At 39.8% G+C, this 24,952-nt stretch overlaps 1 protein-coding gene across 5 annotated transcripts in view; it reads right to left on the bottom strand.

Moving 5' to 3' along the window:
* The window catches only part of ubr3 (ubiquitin protein ligase E3 component n-recognin 3), a 188,320-nt gene that overhangs the window by 44,972 nt on the left and 118,396 nt on the right, over positions 1-24,952 (bottom strand). For 3 of the 5 annotated variants that reach the window (XM_033023989.1, XM_033023990.1, XM_033023992.1), the window contains 3 exons: positions 22,127-22,339; positions 12,752-12,888; positions 3,551-3,636 (listed from right to left, as the gene is read on the bottom strand). In XM_033023989.1, the coding sequence (XP_032879880.1) occupies positions 3,551-3,636; positions 12,752-12,888; positions 22,127-22,339 (436 nt within the window). The remainder of the gene's footprint in view (positions 1-3,550; positions 3,637-12,751; positions 12,889-22,126; positions 22,340-24,952) is intronic. The other 2 variants (XM_033023993.1, XM_033023991.1) reach the window with 1 other exon arrangement.

Raw genomic sequence — 24,952 nt, 5'->3', positions numbered from 1 at the left:
ACATGCCTGGACCCTGGTTCCAACATTCCCCAATCACTTGCCGACTGTCTGAACTGTATTGCCTTCCACCACAGTGAAGAATGCTGCGGTGGATGTCTGTGTTGAATTATGTTGTGTATTATGTCCTTTTTAATTGTAACACTGCATGGTAAATTCATTTCACTGCACCTCATGGTGCATGTGACAAATAAATTTGAACCTTTAAAATAAATGTGCAGCAGATTACTGGAGTTTTACTGCTTCCACTTTAAATAGGAAATGCAAACAAACTATTAGTCATACAATTAGCTACATTTTTAAGATGAATTTATAGTTATAAATTTAACAAATGATGAATTCACTCAATCCTACACTTTTTGTTTACTAAACTATATACTGGATCATCATCTTCTTGGTGTCACTAGAATGCACTGAAATGTGGACATTAAATTTAATAAATATCATGTCTAAATATCCAGTGGACCGAGTTAAACATTTTATTTAAATATTGTCCTGCATATAATGAATTCAACTGCAGAAATCTGTTTTGATTCCTTCCTAAAGGACTCCATATTGGTGCCTCTATTTTCAGTGTTATAACATATTTTTCCCTTGACCTCAGCAGAATTTTAAGTTAAATGTTTTTACATTGTGGATCTGAAGTGGAATAAAACAGCTTGCAGATGTTGTCAAATAAATATTAATTGCTTGTAGAGGCAAGTCTAAAACTAGAACCATAAATCTATTTAGAATAGGGAATAATAGATGATTAAATTAACTGGGAAGATGCACCAATGGCACATTTCAACAGGATTTTGGAAAATTAACAATTCCCCATTATTTGTAATAATGTATATAAAAAGGTGTTTCAATTATAAATTCCCATTTGTGGTCTGTGACTAGTGGAGTTCTGCAGGGAACCAGAGATGGGACCTCTGTTGTTTGTGACATATATAGATACCTTGGACATAAACATAATGGGTTGGTTATTAAGTTTGTGGATGTCACTCAGATTGCAGAGATTGCAGTTGATGAGGAAAGCTGTCAAAGTATATAGTGTGATATAGATCAACTATATTAATGAGCAGAAAAATGGCAGATGGAATTTAACCGAAGTACGAGGTGCTGCACTTTGCGAGGTCGAATGCAATGCGAAAATGTACAATTAATGGCAAGACCCTCAACAGCATTAATGTATAGAGGGATCTTGACATCTTGGCCATAACTTCCTTGTTAGAAGATCGTGCAGTTCTGGTTGCCCCAAGGCAGGAAGGTTGTGAAGACTTTGGAAAGTGTGCAGAGATTATTTAGCAGAATAATGCCTGGGTCTGGGTACAGGGAGAGGTTGAACAGTCTTGGATTGTTTTCTCTGGAACATCGGAGGTTGAGGGGAGACCCGATAGATGTATATAAAATTATGAGAGGCATAGTAGACAGTCAGAATCGTTTTTCCAGTTGGGAAATATCAAATACTAGTAGGCATAGTTTTAACATCAGAGGGGCATATTACACAGAGGGTGGTGAGTGTCTAGAATGCACTGCCGGGGTGGTAGTTGAGGCTGATACTATAGTGGCATTTAAGAGACTTTTGGATAGGCATACAGATATGCAGGGAATGGAGGGATATGGGTTGTATGCAGGAAGATAGGAGTTGGTCTTAGCATCATGTTCGGCACAAACATTGTGGGCCAAGGCCCTTTCCCCTGCTGCAATGTTCTATGCTCTTTGTATATTCCCTTAACTGATGAAGAACTAAAAACAATCATGAAAACCTTGCAGTTTTACAAATGCAGTGTTTATCCCTGGAATAACCATTCATTTGCTTGACTCAAATATTTTATTTATCAAAAGGTTAGAAGATACAAGCCAGTTTTTTGCACCTCAGTTTACTTTGTCCTGAAGATAAACTAGGAATAAATGGAGCAACTCCATATATTTTCAGAACAAAATGTAATAACATCAAAGATTCTGATAAGCCTATTCCGAGTATTGTATTTTATAAATATAGAGTAGAAAACAAGGTCAGCCAGGATAAAGTAGTGAAAAGGACAGGGATTATTTTTAAAATTGCTATAAATACCCACAATCCTGCTGGCAGGATTTCTCCAATGACATACTGAAGTCAGTCAGTCTGAAGGAGGATCCAGACCCGAAACGCCATCTATCCATGTTCCCTATTGACCCGCTGAGTTACTCCAGCACTTTGTCTCTTTTTTTGTATTTTGTACCTACTACCCAACCTCAAACATTGCCAGTTGTCAAAGATTTAAGAGATTGTATCAAAGGCATCCATAATTATTTAAAAACATAATCAAATAATTTTTAAAAACTTGCTAAAACATAAAAAACACTGAACAACACTAAAGCAATTAAAAACATTTTTCCTCTTTGCGTTCCCAATTAAAACCATAGAGGTGTGAACCTTGCAGAGATTTAACGAGAAATATGAGCCTATTTCCCTGCTCATCATTCAAAATTTTTAAAGTTGAGGAGTTACTTCCATTTAAATGATTAAATGGCAGATATTCGACCATCCCTGTTTAATGTAAGGGGAGCACATAGGCTAATCATTCCAGGATCAGTGGAAGTTATTCAAAACCACTGTCAAGGGCAAAGTTATTTTTCACTTTGAGAAGCATCGATAATAAAAGGGACAGAACGGGAGATTTAGAACTCATGGGTCAACATAAATATTTCTGTAACTATTTTATTTGATTCTCCCCAGGCGGATATCTTGAATATCTCCGAGATTTACTGACTGGTGTTTAGATCATGGCTGATTTTAACTATCCAAAATCGGCATTCAATAGAACCGTATGTCAAATCCCATCTCAAAAAATTTTGCAAACAGCTATCATTTATAGCAATCCCTTATGCTGCAAAAAAGGATCAAATTGTAACTTTCAACATAAAAAATGGTCATCACAAATTTTAAAGAATTAATTGTAAAGTGAGATATGCCATAAATACATTATGACATAACAGAAAAGGGGGAAAATCCTTAAACATTTTACAGTGAACCAAACAGAATAAACAGGACTCATGCAGCAGGCTTATTGCAGGTTGGTACCCCTGGCTGCTTTGCTTCTATTGCCACTGTACAAATTGAGCTTCCTCAATGAAATATGCGCTCAAAGGATGTTTGTTCAGACTTCGGGCACTTAGCAATTTCTATCACTGCTTGAGACCAAAGAAGATTTTTATTTTCCTCGAAAGATGAACAGGATTGCAGAAAGTGTGATTTGAATAATAATGCAGAATGCCAATAAAAGAAAATTAACTTATTCAAGATTCTTTCAGCCCTTTCAGCAAAAGCCACGATTGATGCATGTATATTCCAGTTTTAAGAGCTTAGGCTGATATGCCAATTTTTCTAAAACCATTGTTAGCTTCTACAGTTTTATAGGCTGCAATTATCTGAAGGATTATCCTCAAGCAATGTTCACAATAAAATGCCTGGTTAAATACCACTACATGAGAGAAAGAAAAAGAGTAGTAGCTAGAGTACACAGGCAGCGGTAATAATTGGTATTTAACAGAAGCATTACAATTATATAATGTTTGCACTTACTTAAACAGGATCTTTTGGAAGTAGCACTTGCTCCTCCTAGACACAGATTTCCTCCTCGATGAACCAATTCCAGTTCCAAATTCAACCTGTTGCATTAAATTTAAATGTGTTTATAATTTCTGCATATAAAATACTTCACTGACTTTTATAAGCAAGAAGAATATACAGAAATATATACTTTTATTTGGATGTAAACTAAGAAAAATTATCTTCTGCCTGTCGGGTTTCTGCTTAAAAGTTCTAACAAGAACAAAAGCATCTGCGCTGGCAGCTGCAGAAAGCAATCCCCTAGTTATTACCACGGTTTCAAATCCTCTATGTTGCTCAGAATAATGCAATTGAACATTGATTTTTTTTACATAGGACCATCTGTTTTCTGCTGATAAGAGGTTTTGTACGACAACAGAATTTTCCACTGTTCACTATTCACCGAACCTCTAACATCCTAACAATGATGGAAACAGAGACAGAAGATTTCAAACCCATTGGCAGGTGGGAGCGGAAAGCATGATGTTTCCATTCAACTTGGGAATATACGTGAATTTCAGTATGTTGAATTTATCTACAAATGTAAGTATGTGTGTTTTTCTTTGACTGAAGAAGTTTTAAAACAACATTCTTTTCAGATCAGTGTTAAACCACCTTATGAAAACTATCTCAGTATTTAAAAAAAGCTGCAGTTTGCATATTTTGGGAGGGTTATTACACATAAACTATTGTGGTTGAAGGCAAATGTTAATATAATCCTATCAATTAATAGAGGCACAAACTGAAATGTGCTTTGAAAGTTATTAGAACTAAAAAGACCCATGTAGCAATAAATGCAAAAAACTGTATACATTAATGAATAATTTCATCAATTAATTTTGTTTGTTTGTAAAATGGGTGAAAAGCGAATGACACAAGATGCCTGCGGAGCTTTAAAAAAAGTAAATAAATGGCATTCTTCAATACAGCTCCAGTTATACAGAAACAAGATGATCCTCTGACATGCCGATTATGGGATGGATCTGGCACCAGCCCACATTATATTCCATTTTTGCCAGTGATCAGGAAAGTTTCTGTTTTGCAAAGTTGAATACGATCAATGCAAACTTAAAATCTCTTTTTGGTTGCCATCGTTATATTGTGAAATTGCCGTTAACTTGGCATACTCCTCATGGATTAATTAACAGAAATCACAAAGATGCAGCCAGTGATTCAACATGGCTTTACAGGTAGATCTTTTTTTTTCTATCCGGTTTACAGGATCTGGAGAGGATCATGACAGAAGCCTTCTCGTGGCGATCCCCGGAAACAACGACACGATGCACTCTGTGACGCGTCAGGCAACCAATTCTGGCAACATGTTGGACGACGACAGAGGCCAACAGCGAGCTATACGTCGTCTGACACAGGAACTGTACATCGCTATGAAACCACTGTTTATTGCCCATCACTTCTTGCCCTTGAGATGGCTGTGGTATCGCACTTCCTGAGCTACTGGTGTTTCTGGTGAGGGTACTCTCATAGTGCTTTTGGGTAGGGTGTTCTGATATTTAGACCCAGTAATAACAGAAGGACCAGAGATACACCAGACGGTGTACAATTTTGGCATGCATCTCATGTCTTCGCCCTACTTGGTGATTGTGGTTATGTTTTCGAGTGGTGCAGTTAAATAAGCCAATTTGACTGCAACGCATTTTTAGATAGCACACATTGCCTCGCCTGCACTGTGTGCCAGCGGGGAACGGAATTTGGTTGTGGCGAATTGGGAGCTAATCAAGTGGCTGCTTAATCAGTCCATATATTAATGTGTCCAGATCTCGCTGCATAGACAAACTATTTCTAATTGATTGCAAAAGGAATTGAATATTTATCACCCATCAGCTGATGAAGCCACCAACAGAATTAAAGTTAAATCACTACAAATAATTCATGCCATAAATTATCCTAATAATTTGCTGCATTGTTTCAAGCCTCATTATCGCTAGATTTGGCAAATTTACTTAGCCAAAATTGTGGCTCAGTAAACTATTCATCCCTTTAAAACCCAAGTCAAATCAATCACCTGCTTCTTAATCTTCTGAATCTAAGTGCTAGATTTACTTTATATCTGTCTCTTCCGCTTCATGCCATATCTAATTAAACCCCAATCACTTAAATGGGGCCAACCATCTTTTTACACAATGTGTGTAGGAAAGAACTGCAGATGCTGGTTTAAATCGAAGGTAGACACAGAATGCTGGAGTAACAGCGGAACAGGCAGTATCTCTGGAGAGAAGGAATGGGTGACGTTTCGGGTCAATACCCTTCTTCAGACTGAAGGAGGGTATCTGAAGAAGTATCTGAAGAGGCTATCTGAAGAAGGGTATCGACCCGAAACGTCACCCATTCCTTCTCTCCAGAGATGCTGCCTGTCCCACTGAGTTACTCCAGCATTCTGTGTCTATCTTTTTAAACAAAGTTAATAGTTTCATTTTGCGACCTATTTGAATGAGTTATTGAATATAATTTTAAATAAATTTAAAGAGTCTTCATTTTTAATTGTTTACAATAGTTTTAATTGATCAATGGGAGTATTTAAGAATAATGAAACAAGCCATTTACTTTTCAACCTATTACATTTTGTTCAGTACTAAAATGGTCGGAGGGTGATAAGGGGTTGCAGGGCCACATATGACATTGTGAGCCTTAGTCACCACTCTTGACCCCACTGTCCATGGAATGCAAGGGAACCAAATTCTCACAAATCTTTTGAGAATCATGCAGCTGCAGAATTTTAGTGTCACAGCTACCACTGGCAGCAAGAAGGACCACGCACAATCCAGCCCGTTAACTTTGCACATATAATTCTTGGAGTCATAGAACTCTATATCGCAGAAAAAGCCCCTCAGCCCACTACATCCATGCCGACTTTTTGCCTGGTCCGTAATCTTTTATGCCTCGCCTATTCAAATGCCTGTCTAAATATCTCTTAAACATCGTGAATGTTATTCCACTATCTCCTTTAATAGCAAATACTGGATATCAAACTCTCTGTGTAAAAAGCTTTCCCCTCAAACCTCCTTTAATATTCCTTTCTCTCACCTTAAACCTCTGCCCTCTAGTTTTCATACTCCTACCATGAAGCTTGCATCCTTTTCAGGACTGACGATGACAGCGAGGTCAACATTTGTAACAAGATGGACACAAAAAGATGAAGACCTTGACAAGATGATTCTGACTTTCTCCCCGATGGCACTTATAATTTAATATTTCTCCATCAGATCAACTCCTTTGGTCCACGGAAAACAAGCCCATCCTATCCAATCTTCCCTCCTAAACTACCATCTCCCAGGTGGGGAGTCCCCTTTACACACTCTCCAGCACACAATATCCTTCCGATGGTGTGGCAACCATGGAGTGTTGCAAATCACATCATATCTCAATTTTCACGTTCTATACGCTGACCTATGAATGCAAGCATACTTTATGCCTGTTTCACCACCCTACTGGTGTTGCCACTTTCAGAATGAAGGATGTGAACACCAAGGTCCCTCTATTATCAACTTCCCTTAGCACCAAATTATTTATTGTAGGTGTCCTATTCGCATTTGATTTTCCAAAATGTATCACCAGGGATTCAATTCCATATGCCAACACTCCAGCCAACTTTCCAAATGATCTATATCTTGTTATAGCCTCAGACAATCTTCCTTGCTATTCACAATTCCATCAATTTCCATGTTATCTGCAAATGTATTAATCATTCCTCCTCTATACACATCCAAGTCACTGGTATATATATATCACAAACAACAAGGGTTGCTGCATTAATCCTTGGATGCGATTTTTTTCTCTGCAAAGAATCCCACTCAGCAAGAAATGGATCTGGCCCAAAATTACCATCTACTTGGTTAACATTTAAATAGATATAGATAATTATTTCGAACACGAGTAGAAAGTTTCAAAATTCATGTTCAGCCACATGGATGGATGGCCTGTGAGTCTAGGTAACATGAGTTTCTCCTGCATTTTGTGTCTATCTTCGGTTTAAACCAGAATCTGCAGTTCCTTCCTAAACATAGAAACGTAGAAAATAGGTGCAGGTGTAGGCCATTCGGCCCTTCGAGCCTGCACTGCCATTCAATATGATCATGGCTGATCATCCAACTCAGTATCCTGTACCTGCCTTCTCTCCATAACCCCCGATCCCTTTAGCCACAAGGGCCACATCTAACTCCCTCTTAAATAAAGCCAATGAACTGGCCTCAACTACCTTCTGTGGCAGAGAATTCCAGAGATTCACCACTCTCTGTGTGAAAAACGTTTTCCTCATCTCGGTCCTAAAAGATTTCCCCCTTATCCTTAAACTGTGACCCCTTGTTCTGGACTTCCCCAACACGGGGAACAATCTTCCTACATCTAGCCTGTCCAACCCCCTAAGAATTTTGTAAGTTTCTATAAGATCCCCCCTCAATCTTCTAAATTCTAGCGAGTACAAGCCGAGTCTATCCAGTCTTTCTTCATATGAAAGTCCTGCCATCCCAGGAATCAGTCTGGTGAACCTTCTCTGTACTCCCTCTATGGCAAGAATGTCTTTCCTCAGATTAGGAGACCAAAACTGTACGCAATACTCCAGGTGTGGTCTCACCAAGACCCTGTACAACTGCAGTAGAACCTCCCTACTCCTATACTCAAATCCTTTTGTTATGAATGCTAACATACCATTCGCTTTCTTCACTGCATAAAACATAAAAGCAAGATTTACAAGCTCAAGGGCCAGAAGTAAAAGCAATGGGAATAACATGTTATGCATGTTGAAATCATGACCAGTTTTCAAGCTGAGAGAGATGTGAAACAGCAAAATAAATCTCATGGGAAACATTAATGTAGACCTACCACATCTTGGCACAATATCCTGAACATGCACCTCACCATATATTTACCACATTTTCTGTCAACATGGGAAGCCACTTTAGCTGATTGGCAGCTTTCTGAATAATCGCTTCCCCTGAACTCACTTCCTCGGCAAACTATTCTCCCCACTTGTACTTCAACTCCCCTACACACCAGGATCAATTTACAGTGGCCAATTAACCTATCAACCCATATACTTGGGGCATGGGAGGAAACGGGATCTCCCTTCAAAATCCACATGGTTAAAGGGAAAGCGTACAAATTTTATGAAGACAGCACAAGAGATCAGAATGAAACATAGATTGCTGGAGCTGAAGGCAACAACTGTACTGGCTGCATCACCTGTTTGTGTTAAAAACAGTAGCAAACCAATTGCACTCAAATATTAAGGCAAATGTATTTTATTTTTTAAAGTAAAGAAATATGAAGCAAAGGTCAGATCATATTTGTCGTATACTGACAAAGACAGCAGTATTGCAAGAAATATATTACTGCTAATTTTATACAGCACATGAACCGCAGGTCATTTTTTTTGACAAATAAATAAGCCTGAAAAAAAAACTTTTAATTTGTTTTTATGTTTTTCTCAACTGTTCAAGTGAATGCCAACTGAACGTAAAAACCAGAGGTAAAAATGTGACTACCCTGTGCAAAATATTTAAAGGAAAATGTAACTACCATGTAACTGCAAAATCCCTAAATTAACACAAACTAAAACTAGAATGCTGCTTTCACAGGTCAATGCCAGAGCATTGTTTAAACTACCCATAAATTTGTACCTTAAATTTTAACAGTGCATCATATCACTCTTCAAAGATTACACATTTAAAACAAACGGCATGAGCATTTGAAGAGGGATCACATTTTGAATCAGTGACGTCCCATCAATGCATCAGTGATCTTTGAGCTCACTGTTTTTATTTCTGGGGAATGCTGCATTATGGAAAGCTTATGCAAAATACTCACAAAGTAAGCTTAAAAAAACCGCAAATAAATTGTCTAGGCCCGCCTATGCTGCCCTCACCCTTCATCTAACTTGCTGAAAAAAATTCTGCAGCTTCTATTTCACTTTTCCAGAAGCCACCGTGTGCCAGAGTGACCTATATATTTTTGATTCAGCTGAGCCTCATCACTTCCATAAAGCCTGAGCTCTCACCAAAGATTTACAATCGTCTTAATACCCATTACTTTCCAGTGAAAGATCTCCAAGATCATAAAATGAAAGCCTGAAAATGAGGCACAGGAGGTGGAAGAAGAAAAAGTGACAAATCATTCATGAAGTAACAACAAAATAACTTTCACAAAGGTTTTTCTCAAGCCACGGCCAAGCCAACAACTTAAAACAAGGGGAACAGTACCCCAGAACTATATGATACCGCATCACTTCTTCATGGAAGTCAATAATGACAAATACGATCTATGGTGGAAAAATTATGGTTTCCACAATCTTGAAGCCCTCAACCTTGGTGATCTTACAGAGAAACAGAGGCAAGTAACTGCATTGCATTTTTGTCAACGATACACACTGCATCCTTTGCACAGTGGTGGTGGGCATAAATGTTTTAGATGGTGGATAGGATATCAGTTAAGCAGGCTGCTTTGTCCTGATGGTGTTAGGTCAAAGTCCACTGATGATGAAATACCATTTGGATACCATGTGGCTGCTGCATAACCAGCTTATGATTTGCTCTCGGGGCCATTAAATTCTGACTTCCGACTTGATTCTGCTCTCAGGGCCAGTCACTGGTGACCCCAGGATGTTGATGGTGGGGAACTCATCGATGCTAATGCCCTTGACCAGCATGGATAGATGGTTTGACTCTGTTAAATATGGTTTTATGCACTTTTGGTCAATAATTTTATGTTATTTCTGCATCAGTGACGATCACAACAAATCTCCTGAAGAAGTTGGGAAATACGGGCACCATGTTTTTACATTCCACATTTTACTAAGCATAACATCCAAATGGTTCAGCTTACATAAAAATCTTCCACAAAAAAAACATGAACAAAGTACTTTTCACAAACTGCGATTCTTTTATGCTCTGTCTTCTGTGCCTGAATACCTGAAGGTGTGGAGCTCAGTGTTCTCTGGCCTGCACCACATTCCCTGTTTATCCTGCCCCCATACCATTCCACCATATCCCTTCCTTACATGTCACACACACACACACATGTTCCTTTCTTAACTGACACCCTTTTACCTCCTTTTCACCTCCAGTCTTTGTCACTCACTCCACCATCTGCCAATCACCACCACTCACATGTATTCACTTATCACTTTGCCTGGCTTTGTCCCACACCCGCCTCTCTTTTCAGCTTTCTCTCCACTAATTAATCTGAAGAAAAGTGCCAACTCAAAACGTTTTGTCCCTTTCCTCCACAGATGTTGCCTTCCCTGCAGTTTGTTTTTTGCTCACGATACCAGCATCTGCAGTTTCTTGTGTCTCCCTCTTTATTCTTTCTCAGTTTCGTGATAGTGTTGCAGTATAACTAACGCTAACATATTAAAGGGCCATTGATGGATCTGGTGCAACTCATTAGTCTGGGTAAGCATTAGGGAAGTGGATGGGTTGTTAGAACAGTGACCTTAGCATTCTCTTGCAAACATGTTTCAGTCTTTCCTGTTCTAATTTTCTTTATCAGGACACTTTGGGGTAAAATAAATTTCGTAAAAGTATTTTTTCCTAAATTTACTACTCCAATTTCAAATAATAACCCCAATTCCCCATCTCTTCACCCTGCCCCCACCTCTACCCCTATGCTCTCCTATTTCTCCCAACCACCAGTAATTGCTCTTCTCTTCAATTTCTCTGATACACGATTGATTCATTTGTTGTTACAATGACCAGAAATAGACACAGTAAACGTGACCAGAAGAACAGAAAATTACAACATAACTTTTTCTGAATGGTATTAAACCGCTTTGGCTTAGCATTTCAATATCCTTTTGTCTTTCCTAACCACTGGTAAGTACTTCTTTCAAGTTTACCCTTATTTATTTTGGGTATTATCCGATTTACTTCCTGCAAACAATTAAAAAAAAAATAATATTCTGTTCATTTGCAGATTTTATCAAGCTGATAATATAATTTCTAGACGTCTGGGGTGTAAACTACCCAAGCGAAATATGAGGTATGGGTAGTTTACACCCCAGTGGTATGAACGTTGACTTCTCTAATTTCAGATAGCCCTTGCTTTATCCCTCCTTCCCCTCCCCTTCCCAGTTCTCCTACAAGTCCTACTGTCTCCGCCCACTTTCTATCTTTTTCCCGCACCCCCCCCACCCCCGACATCAGTCTGAAGAAGGGTCTCGACCTGAAATGTCACCCATTCCTTCTCTCCATAGATGCTGTCTCACCCGCTGAGTTTCTCCAGCATTTTGCGTCTACCTTCGATTTTATCCAGCATCTGCAGTTCTTTCTCACAAATATAATTTCTACATTTGTAGTTCGTGATCAACGCCACTTGTCAATCACATCTGGTATGTGACTCAGAATTAGAAATAATACAAGTACGAACTGCCACTCCCAATATAATACCACACCCCTATCCAATTTCTACTTCTTTCATATTCAAAATACCATGATAGATCATAAAGAAGATCTGCTCAAGAGAACAGTGATAACTGCCTTTTACATTGATATCCAAAAGATATCATTGTGGATTAGACGAATGGCACCATATTTTGCATGCACAAAAGCAATGCAGTCTCAATACCCCATGAAAAATAGAATAAACACACAAATTGCTTCAAAATATATTCCATTTGATTTGAATTTAAATCATTCAATTTATTTTACACATTGTGCAATAAAAAATACTATTTAATCAACACTGAGCTTATTAATTTTTAAACTAAACTAGACCAGGTTGGGCCCGTCCCCCAAGGCAATTTTCCACCACTGACCCATAGCCCCCAACTGCGCAGGCGCGGATGACAGGTTCCCGTTGTGACGTGAGTCACGGCAAACCCTCCCCCAAATGCGCAGGCGCGGCTGGCAAGTGAGAACACGACTGCGACGTTTTTAAAGTTCAAAATGGCAATAACTTGTAAAATATCCCTCCCCTCCTCCCTCTTCCACTATCTCGCCATCCGTCTTCCTGCCTCTATCCTCCTCCATTCCCCCTCATCCCCCAGCACTCCCTCCCCCTCCTCTTCACCCTCCCTCTTCTTTCCCCTCGTCCTTCACTTGCAGGATGGGCCAAAAATTGTAGCGCTATCGTGTACCATTTTGGCGTAGTTTCGGGGACACACCCACACATACAAACAAACAAGATGAGAGTTTTAGTAATATATAGATAATAATGCTTACATACCTAGCTACTGAATACATGAAGAGAAAGTCATTGTCTGGTGAACCAGGAATCTTCCCATAATCAATGTATTTCTTTTGCGTCGTGCTCCTTATGTCCTTCATCACCGACTCCATCTCCTTGCTCAGGTTTGTTACCGACTACAAAATAAAATCAATGCAAGCAGAAAAGATTTATTCACCAAAAGTATTTAAAAACATTTGCATAATGAATGCAAATATTTACACAATTTTGCTAATAGTACATTATAAGATGGCATCGAGTTGGACCAAGTGGAAAATATAATTAGTAAATAAGCTGCTACATTGCAAATACACCAGAATGTAATTTGTAGACTGATAATCTGAAAATATCAAACTCTGCAACAAGATTGTTAACGGAAAAGGTAGCCACCATGTAATAAATGGGCGTGAATAGATACAATTATTTCATCATTTTATTATGATGAACCCGTCAACTTATAACATTTAAACAAATATCACCTTGATTTTTATGTTCTAAAGCTTAGATTAGATCTACAAGTCTTTAATTACAAAGTGCTTTGTACATGCTTCATATCTAATGAACATATATTACCAAATGAAATGCATCAATATTCTGTCTTGTGGACAACCAAAAATCACCAAAACACACTGTCAGCCACAATTTCACTCAATTATTTTCAGCAGCCATTTTGTTCACATATACACAACTTAAACACAATTTTGAACAGAAATAACATAAATTTCAATAATTCTTTAAATATTGTAAAATGTCCTTATTTCACTCTCCACCTCCTTTCTCAAACAATCTAGTTTATATTTTAGTATTTATTTTAATCTTTACAGTCTAGTATTTTAATCCTTTCTACAAACTCATTCATCCTTGACATCCTCTCTTCAACTACATCTCATACTCATAGTCTCCTCGTGCCCCTCTTCCTTTTGGATCCTTCCAATAAATATCCCCCCACTCCTACACAAAAGTGCCAATTTTACCACTAGCTCCAGAAGTCTAAACAATCATCAATCCCAGACCTTGTGCGTCCCCCTCACCCTAACATGGGCAAACAAAACCTTTCCTTCACATTTTATTATTTCCAACACTTTTAAATGACGTTTCCAAGCTCCTTTTAATTTTGAACTATTTTTAACAATGCAGCTGAAGCGTCACAATACTATAAATTAATAAATGTAATATCTAGTTTTCACTGCTTTTACAAAAATGCACAATAGTTCTGAATTAGTCAGTTACAGAATGTTGGAAATATGCAAGTCTGGCATTTATTGTTCACCTAAAATTGTCCCTGAACTGCTGAGGCAGTTAAGAGACAACCAAGCAATCTAAAGCCATGTGCAGACAAGACTTAACAAGGATAGCATATTTCCTATCCTGATGGACATTAGTGAACAATAATCTAGCAGTCAAATTCACCTGGACCATTTCCGACATCTCCCTACCATTTCTAGACCTCACTATCTCTATCGCAGGTAAGAGACTATTGACCGACATCTACTACAAACCCACTGACTCCCATGGCTATCTGGACTACACTTCTTCCCACTCTGCTTCCTGCAAGGATCCCCTACTCCCAATTCCTCTGTCTACTCCCCATCTGCACCCAGGATGAGGTGTTCCAAACCAGGGCATCGGAGATGTCCTCATGTTCCCCTCTTCGACTACAGATGAGGCTCTCACCAGGGTCGCCTCTATATCCCGTAGCTCTGCTCTCACTCCCCATCCCCCCACTCGTAACAAGGACAGAGTCCCAGTTGTCCTCACCTTCCACCCTACCAGCCGTCACATACAACAGATAATCCTCCGACATTTTCGCCACCTCCAACGGGATCCCACCACAGGCCACATCTTCCCATCTTCTCCCCTTTCGGCTTTCAGCAGAGACTGCTCCCTCCGTAACTCCCTGGTCAATTCATCCCTTCCCACCCAAACCACCCCCACCATCCCCCCCCGGTACCTTCACTTGGAACCACAAGAAATGCTACACTTGTCGTTTTACCTCCCCCCTTGACTCCATCCAAGGACCCAAGCAATCTTTTCAGGTGAGGCAGAGGTTCACCTGCACCTCCTCCAACCTCATCTATTGCATCCGCTGCTCTAGGTGTCAACTGCTCGACATCGGTGAGACCAAGCGCAGGCTTGGCGATCGCTTCGCCCAACACCTCCGCACGGTTCACATTAACCAACCTGATCTCCTGGAGGCTCTGCACTTCAACTCCCCACTCCCATTCCGAATCTGACCTTTCTGTCCTGGGCCTCCTCCATGACCAGAGTGAGTCCCACTGCAAATTGGAGGAGCAGTACCTCATATTTTGCTTGGGTAGTTTACACCCCAGCAGTATGACCATTGACTTCTCCAATTTCAGGTAGTCCTTGCTTTCTCCCTCCTTCCCCTCCCCAGTTCTCTCACAGCCTGTTGTCTCTGCCGCCTCCATTCTTCTTCCCGTCATCCACCCTACCCCCACCCGCGGCCCGAAATGTCACCTATTCCTTCGCTCCATAGATGCTGCCTCACCCGCTGAGTTTCTCCAGCATTTTTGACTACCATCGATTTTTCCAGCACCTGCAGTTCTTTCTTAAACAATAATCTAGCAGTTTAATGGTCACCATTATACAAATGGGTTTCTTTTAAAATTGTAGATTAATATAATCATTTGACTTTACATTTCCCAGCTTTTGTGGTGGGATTCAGTTCTGTGATAAGATCAAAGGTTCACCCCTCTGAATACATCCGGTGCTTACGTCGGACACAACCAAAGTCATACATCACAATTTAAAGAGATTCACATCTACTGCTGTTCAAGTATATGGACCAATTTGTTTTACAGGACAAACTTTATAATTGCTTATCTTGTACACTTTATCTTGTACACTTTATCTTGTAGCTTTATCTTGTACACTTTATATTCCTAGTGTTTTCGAAGCAATAATTACTTCCCAGTATTGAGCACAACCTAGCTTCAGGCAGAAAACAGAACAGCACAAATAGAATCTGACATACAGGAAAATAAATCTCAACAACAGATTTCTACGACTGCCTGAAAAGCAAGCTTCCTATAGCATCTGCTAGCTATTGAAATGGCCTGTAAAACCTGTTGTTTTGGCCTCCTTGAAATAGATTGGATATTTTGCAAGACAATATTAGGACAATGTCAAAATCTAGTCAGAGATCTAGCAAAGACCTTTAATATCCAACTGTCTATACATAATAATCTGACACACACAAATTACCAGCTAACCAATGAACACTTATTACAAGCACAAACGTGACATAATCTATGAATCTACCTTATAAATGACGCTGCATACAGAGCTTTACATGCACAATTATGAATACCAATTTAAATTTCTCATATTTCCTTATGAGGTTAGACGCCACCATTCAACCCAATGTGTCAATGCTCTCAGAATAATTGTATCAATCCCATATCCCAAATGACATTTCCCTCTAATCAATTTTCTCTCATGTGCTCATCAACTCCACTCTAATTCTCCTATTCCATTCAGACACCAAGGGTAATGTATACTAACTAAACCCATGACCATTTTCAGGATGCGAGAAGAAACAAGAACCCAGGAGAATATGCAAACTTCACACCGTAGCATCAGATTGAACCTTAGTCATTTGAGTTGAGGTAGCAGTACAACCTAATGTATCGCCATGCCAACCACAGGTATAAATGATAAAAACTGTGCTCTTCAACTTCTAGTAACTGAACATACTTCTAGTTGTAGCAGCAATGTCAAATATTGCAAGATGCTCGTGACCTTGGAATATATTGAGCTCTAACGCAACCTCACAGGTCCTCAAAATGCATTATAGTTTAAAAAACCAACTTCCAAATTGTGAGAAGGTTATGAAAAAATATCCCAAATATTTTAAAAAGGTGGCTCCAATATTCAAATACCTTTGTATAAAAGTATCAGATAAATTCTATCCGACAGATTAATTTAACAGGCTGCCACCATGATAGGAATATTAATATTAGGATATTAATTAATCACAAACATTTACATAGAGAAATCACAGAAATAATTTTCTGTGGAAAATGTGTATTGGTGTAGTGTTAAATGTCAAATCAAAATGTCAAAAAAACAAAGACACTTCCATTCAGGAATAAAAAGCTCTACAAATAACTAAATTCCTTCTCCTGCAAAGGAAAGCAAAGCATGCCGATGCAATGCACATTCCAGGCATCCGACTTCAGAAAGTGGAAATGAAAAGCTGTCAAAAGATTTCTGGTAGAAATAGCTATTCGAAAATTCAAGTGATGGCTCACACAGCATTGTAACAAAATAAAGCAATGTTGACTGTGGAGCAATCAAATCACTGATCTGAACCGTAGCCTAGGGATCACGGTTTTTGCAGCTGAATTCGTGATTTGCTCTTCAGCTGCCTCTGAAAGAAATAACACTCGCATCCCAGGATTTGACAAACAACCTTCCCGTAAGTAAACTTATGTTGCAGGTAGACACAAAAGGCTGGAGTAACTCAGCAGGACAGGCAGCATCTTTGGAGAGAAGGAATGGGTGACGTTTCGGGTCGAGACCCTTCTTCGGACTGGTGCAACAGACAGATAAACTTATGTTGCGCTGCTTCCAAAAACAGCTCATTGTTAATCTTTGTTGCTGCTCATGAAAACCCTCCTAATCAACTTTCTAATCATGCATTGCTTCCATGTTTTGACAATACGACAAAGACTTAAGCAATTAATTCTATATTAATGCAGCAATCCCCTTCCCAGTTCACTAAAGTTATTCCACCCCCTCACACATCTCTCTTGCTAGATAACAATTCAATAGTCCCTACATGTTTGTCATTTCCTTCAGAAAGAAATTAATATTAGGCCACACACCCCAATTTGTTTATCTGTTCAAATGTTTTACTCACACATTCATCCAGTTTTGACCCGTTCCAGTTTGCTTATCGCCCGAACCGCTCCACAGAGGATGCTATCTCCTCTGCAGTCCACCTGAGCCTACAACACCTGGAGGAGAAGAACACCCACGTGCGGATGCTGTTTGTTGATTTCAGCTCAGCATTCAATACGATAATCCCCCAGCATCTGGTGAGCAAACTGGCACCCCTAGGATTCAATACCACACTATGCAACTGGATCCTGGATTTCCTTTCTGAAAGACCCCAGTCTGTGCGGGTGGGGAAGAACACCTCCTCGGCCATCACACTGAGCACTGGCTCCCCTCAGGGCTGTGTCCTGAGTCCGCTGCTCTTCACATTGATGACACATGACTGTATCGCCGGGTCCACTACTAACCATATCATCAAATACGTGGATGACACAACAGTAGTGGGCCTCATCCGCAACAACGACGACCAGGCATACAGAGAGGAGGTGGAGCAGCTGGTGAGCTGGTGCAGCAGGAACAACCTTCTCCTAAATGTGGACAAAACCAAAGAGATTGTCGTCGATTTCAGAAGGAAAAATCAGCCCAGTCACACTCCGCTGTGCATCAACAACTTAGCAGTGGAGCAGGTGAAAAACATCAAGTTCCTGGGAGTGCATATACCGGATACCTTAACTTGGACTACAAACATCACATCTCTGGTAAAACGGGCACAGCAGCGTTTGTACTTCCTCCGCAGGATGAGAAGATCACACCTCCACCCTCCCATCCTCACCACATTCTACAGAAGCACCATTGAATCAGTCATGACCAGCTGCATCTCTATGTGGTGCGGCGGCTGTACAGCTGCGGACTGGAAGTGCCTTCAGAGAGTGGTGAGGACAGCGGAAAAAATCATTGGGACTTCTCTTACTTCCATCATGGACATTGGTTACAAACGCTGTCTGACAAGAGCTAAGGGCATTACCAGAGCCCCCACACACCCACAATATGGACTGTTTACACTGCTGAACTCTGGGAGGAGGTACCGCAGCATGAAGAGCGGGACAACCAGGTTCTGCAACAGCTTCATCCCCCAGGCCATAAGGCTATTGAACTCACAATCAAACCGAGGCTAGAACTTTCTTATACATTGCCACTTTTAAAAACTTTCCTACATATCTATTTTACAGAACTACGCACATGAAGCACTTTTTATGGACACACTAAGCACTTTTACTGATCACTTGATATAAATGTTATATTCTGCTGCTACTTTGAAGAGTCAATGCAACAAAATTTCGTTCAATGTGCACTGTGTCTATGTGTATACCTGAATGACAATTAAAGTTAATCTAATTTAATCTAATCACCCACTCTTGGTTTATTTACTTAAAGGGCCTGTCCCACTTAGGCGATTTTTTAGGCGACTGCCGGTGACTGTCATAGTCGTAGCAGGTCGCCGAAAAACCAGCGACTGGACCCCCCCCATGACAATGTCTACGACAAGCTACAACAATCTACCACCTAGTCGACATCAAGCTACCAACAACCGGCGACCCATTAGGACATCCACCTACTACCACACCTACGACAACATACAACCACACAAGCGACAACCCACGACCACACAGGCGACAACCTACGTCCACCCGCGACAAGCTACGACCCAGTCGAAGACAATTCAGTCGCCAGTAACTGTTGCCGGTTGACGTAGGTAGTCGCCAATGGAATTCACCAAAGTCAGCACCGGTGACAACCTACGACAGCACCTACGTCAGGAGAAGTCAAGCTACGTCCATTGGCGTCAACGCACTGTCGCCGAATATTTTGAAAATGTTGAAAATTCAGCGACAACCAGAAAGATGCTACGACTCTTTGGGTGACTGAGGAGACTACTCACGACCATACAGGCGACACCCCGGCGACCATGTAGCGACAGCCTAATCGCCTGTAGTCGCCTAAAAAATGGGGTGGAAGATTGCAACCTTCACGTGGTCCGTCCTGCTTCGACGAATGCAATCAACCCGGCATGCACAATCAAATAAGATCAAATAGAACAAGTTGTCCTACAACTTAAGGTTGTGCACGCCATACGCAAGAAGAAGAAGCCTTGAGTATTAGAAAGGCGCTATATAAATCCCATCCATTATTATTATTATTATTAAAAAATAGCCTAAGTGGGACAGGCCCTTTATATCCTTCAGTCCCATCCATATCTCCAGTAGATAAAGCTGAATTTCAGACTCCTACTGTACTTTATTCCATTTTTGTTTGTTTTTTACAGTTATAACCCAATCTCCACCTTCATACCTCACTATGATCCAATTTATCCTTACTGCAAGAGCAATGGCCCAGCTTGGTTCAAACTGAGCACGTCCCTTTGGCACAGTCCTTTCCTATCCTTTCCACATCATCCTGGCACCACACAAAATCAATCTTTTTCCACATCACTTCTTCAACTCCCAAATTTCCCTACTGAATCTGCAATTGGTTCTGATAATAACCCAAAGAATAAATAATGAAATTTGACATTATAATTTAGCACCCAGCTCCAGATATCTTTCAAGTGGACTACTTGTAATTCTATTTTATCCTTCCCAAAATGAATCACATAGCCTTGATCATTATCCTTTCATCTCCAATCTCTTTTCAAGCCAGTTGCTCACTCTGGCATCCTGCAGGCAATAGATTATTGATTGTGCTACCTTATCATAATCATCATCATAACCATACTTTATTAGCCAAATATGTATATACAAGGAATTTGATTTACCATAGTCATACCATTAAAAAGCAACAAAACACACAAAATACATTTTAACATGAACATCCACCACAGTGACTCCTCCACATTCCTCATTGTGATGGAAGGCGAAAAGAAAAGTTCAATCTCTTCTCTTCATTCCTTTATCTTACTTGAGCTCTCTTAACTCTGTGCACCAATCAATTACACCAACAAAGATCTGATCCTACAACTCTTCACAAGCCTTGATCAGGGCCCGTAACACCCTGTTTGGCCTACTATGTCAGCCAACAAGAACACATTTATAGTAACCATACACTAATCTCTTTTTATTCTCCCCACATTCTACCACTCAACACAGACCCAACACTGGCCCATCAACCTAGAGACCGAGATGTCTTTAGGACGTGGGAGGAAACAGATGCCACTAGAGGAAAACCTGCAGACTCCTTCCAAAGATGCTGCCAGACCCGCTGAGTTACTCCTCCACTTTGTGTTTTACAAAGGAAAACTCACGTGACCGCACGGAGAACATGCAAATTCTACAGACAGTACAGGGGATCAGGATTGAAGCCAGGTTACTGGAGCTGTTAGGCAGCAGCTTTTTTTGTTTTGCCACTCTGCTGACCTCCAACGGGCTCGGGTTTGCTGTCCACTAAACACACAAGTTTATATAAACACTTTATTGCAAGGCCATCACTATCTTAAGCAACAAAGCACTATTCTCTGCATTCCCATCCCTTGACCATCTCAATTTCCCTTGCCATCTTTAAAATCTTTTAACAGTCAAGTTCAATAAAAAATCCTCTTCCTGCATCCCACTAGTGCCAACAGCTGATCACTTCTTCATCTCCCATCCAAAGTACATAAAACCATTTTCTACATTGAAGTTGCCATTTAATAAAACAGGGCATCCTCAAAGAAAACTAGTATTCCTGAATTGAATATTTAATGTTGATGAACAACATTTTCCTTTTAACTCCATATAATTGAAACACCAAAATCAATCTTTTCAATACTCAAAATAAAAGCAAGTACTATACACCGTACACTCTTCCACAACATTTTCCATCAAAAATGTCAGTACGCAATAAATCAATAAAAAAGACACAAAGTGCTGGAGTAACTCAACAGATCAGGCAGCATTTCTAGAGAACATGGATAGGTGACGTTTATGTTCAGAACCTTCTTCACACTGATTGAAGAGTTGTGAATTGTGAAGCTTGAGCAAGGAATATGGGTGGAAGGGAAGGGGGAGGGAAGAAATAGATGCGAGTCCAGGTGGGGGACAGGGGAGAGGGTGAGTGAGAAAGAAAGAGAACATGGGGGTTTGTAGTTACCAAAATTGGAAAATGATCAAAACATTGGGTTGTAAGCTACCCAAGTGGCAAGGTGCTGTTCCTCTAATTTGCATTACTCCAGCACTTTGTGTCTATTATAAATCAGCATCTGCAGTTCCGTATTTCTAAATAAAGCTTCAAAGTCTATCTTAATAGCACATAAAAAAAACTATTAAGTTGACAGTTCTGAGTTTTCAACTTAAGCATGAAATAAGTATATTTTACAATCCAAATTTTGGATAATCAAACTAAAAGTTAGTATAGTCAGTTATTCTTTGTGGTGAGAATAGATGCGAGAGGATAAAGGGATTGTTTTAGAAACATTAACTCATTAATTTACTCCCCAAATATTGGGGTTTGGTTTAAATTTTCAGCAATATCTTTCTGTTTAATGAAAATATTTCATAGAAAATCCGCACAATAACACATAAAAAGATGCTTCCACCTTACACTAATGCTTACTGGGAACATTCCCAACTGTTCCTGCTGTTCTTCCACTTCCCTGATGAGAAATTGCATGGTCTTATTGTTGTATGGTAACCAAAGACTCTTCTCCTCATTCTTCTCCGGGTAACAAGGAAGAACACTGTTGGCAAACTGTCTGCAGAGTGGACAAGTAAACTCTCCTTTATCCACTGAAAAACTCTGCAGCACCTGATCATTCTGAAAGAAAAATCACAGCAACTATTTTTTAATGAAAAGTATCATCAAATTCTAATGACAGATTTTGGTTTATTATAACTTTTGTTATGAAATAATGTTTCAAACTTTCTTGCAACAAAAAGCACGTCACGGTAAACTGATTCAAAAGATTAAGATGCATCGGATTCATGATGACATGGTAGTTTAGATTCAGAACTGGATTCAAGCAGAAAGTTGTGGTTTAGTTTTAGTTTTTGAGATATAGAATGGAATCTTGCCCTTCAGCCCACTGAGTCAATGTTAACTATCGATCACCTATTCACACTGGTTCTGTTTTACTCAGTTGCACATTCACTCCCTATATACTAGGGGGCAATTTACAGAGGCCAATTAACCTACAAACCAGCACGTCTTTGGGATGTGAGAGGAAATCAGAGCACTCAGAGAAAACCCATGGGATTCACGGTGACATGGAAGTTTCAATTCGGTCACAGGGAGAACCTGCAAATTCCACACAGACAACATCGGACAAGGATCAAACCATGGTCTCTGGCACCGTGACGCATTGTGTTGTATGGGTGCTATTCTGGCTGGGATCTGTGCTGTGACCTCCATTGCTTATAATATATAAACTAGTTGGTTGCAAATGTAGACGGGTGGGTTAGCAAGATTGCAGATGACACCAACGCTGAGGGAGGCTGTCAAAGTATACAGCGGGATATAGATCAGCTACAAAATGGGCGGAGAAATTGAAGATGGAATTTAATATCAGCATGTGTTGCACTTTGGGAGGTCGAATGCAAACAGAAAGTACACAGTTGATGGTAAGACCCATAACATCAATGATGTTCAGAGAGATCTTGGAGTCCAACGCTTTAGCTCCTTAACAGTGACCACATAAATAGAGTGGTTAAGAATGCGTAAGGTATGCTTGCCTTCATTGGTCAGGGCATGGAATACAAGAGTAAGGAAGTCATAATGAATCTTTATAGGACATTGATTAGGCTGCATTTGGAATACTGTGTGTAGTTCTGGTCACCCCATTACAGGAAGGAAGTGGAGGTTTTGGTGAGGGTGCAGACGAGGTTTACCAGAATGGTTAGAAGGTATTATCTAAAAGGAGATTGGACACACTTGGATTGTTTTCTCTGATGCTTCAGAGGCTGAGAGGACACTTGATAGAAGCATATAAAATTATGAGAGACATAGATAGGATAGAGTCTGTCTTTATCCCAGGGTATAAATGTCAAAGACTAGTGGACATAGCTTTAAGGTCACAGAACCAAACAGCACGGAAACAGGTCCTTCAGCCCAATTTGCCCATGCCGACCAAGATGTCCCACCTTTGCTAGTCCCGCGTACCTGTGTTTGGCCCATATCTCTCTGAACCTTTCTTATCCACGTACCTGTCCAAATGTCTTTTAAATGTTGTTATCGTACCTGCCTCAAATACTAGATCTGGCAGCTCATGAGGGGAACATTTTGAAGGAGATATGTGGTGTGTTGTGAAGGAGATATGTGGTGTTACACAGTGTGGTGAGTGCCTGCAATGAGCTGCCAGGTGTGGTGATGGAGACAGATATGATAGTAACATTTAAGAAACTTTTAGGAGGCACATGGATATACAGAAAACGGAGTGATGTGGATCATGTTCAGGCAGATGCGATTAATTTAACCTGGCATCGTGTCTGGCACGAACATTGTGGGCCAAAAGGGTCAGTTCCTGTACTGTACCAATGTTCCAATCTCATTTAGCGAAATAACCATCTTCAGTTTATGATTCAACATGTAAAACCTGCAAGCTTATAACAAACAAAAGCAGATTAGAAAGGTGAGAGGGTTAGATAGATCCTTTGTGTAGTGTTGTGTTGCCAGGAGAGTTGTAATGTACCAACATTTTTAATTAATCTTTCTGGCATGCATTATCCATAATCTTACTGAATGATGGAGCAAACTGGAAAGCAGCTTTTGACCAATAATTACAGTACAATACTCTTATCCATGGGCTTGGAATAAAGTGGTAGTCAGCAAGAGATTTTGATAATGTATATCCACATATCTGCATTCTTGAATATTAATGGGAACATAAGAGCAGTAGGCATTTAGTCCTTTGAACCTGAATGGGTATGATCAATTATAATGGCTCATCAGGACCCCAATTCCATTTATATCATTAACTGCCTTGTACTGTGTCCCTTGGCAGCTTTATCAGAAATAAATTATAGATCCATGTCTTAAAATTTACAATTGTCCTTGCGTGCACATCATTTTGGGATACAAGTTGTAGATTTGTTGGTCATTACGTACACAAATTATGGCACAGGAATGAACTGCACCATTAGGCCAAGCTCCAAAATAATAAATGCTTCTCAATTTTCATACTTTATTTTTGAGGAAAATGCATTCATTTTAAAAGATCTATCTAATCTACAAAGAAAAGTTTCAGGTCTCATATCTACCTTGACCAATAAATTGCCAGAATACTTCAGTACGTCTGTCATTGAATTTTGTTCTTTTCAAAACTTCACAAACATTCCATAAAAAAAAATTCTGACAATCATTATTTAAAGAAGAATATTTTTTCATTGTAGAAATGCTGTACATTGATTTCTAATGAGAGTATTTTTGTTTTTA

The sequence above is a fragment of the Amblyraja radiata genome, chromosome 7 (genome assembly GCF_010909765.2).
Source record: "Amblyraja radiata isolate CabotCenter1 chromosome 7, sAmbRad1.1.pri, whole genome shotgun sequence".
NCBI lineage: Eukaryota > Metazoa > Chordata > Chondrichthyes > Rajiformes > Rajidae > Amblyraja > Amblyraja radiata.
Note: the sequence above shows the minus strand (reverse complement) of the source record. Positions and strands in the feature narration are given on the sequence as shown.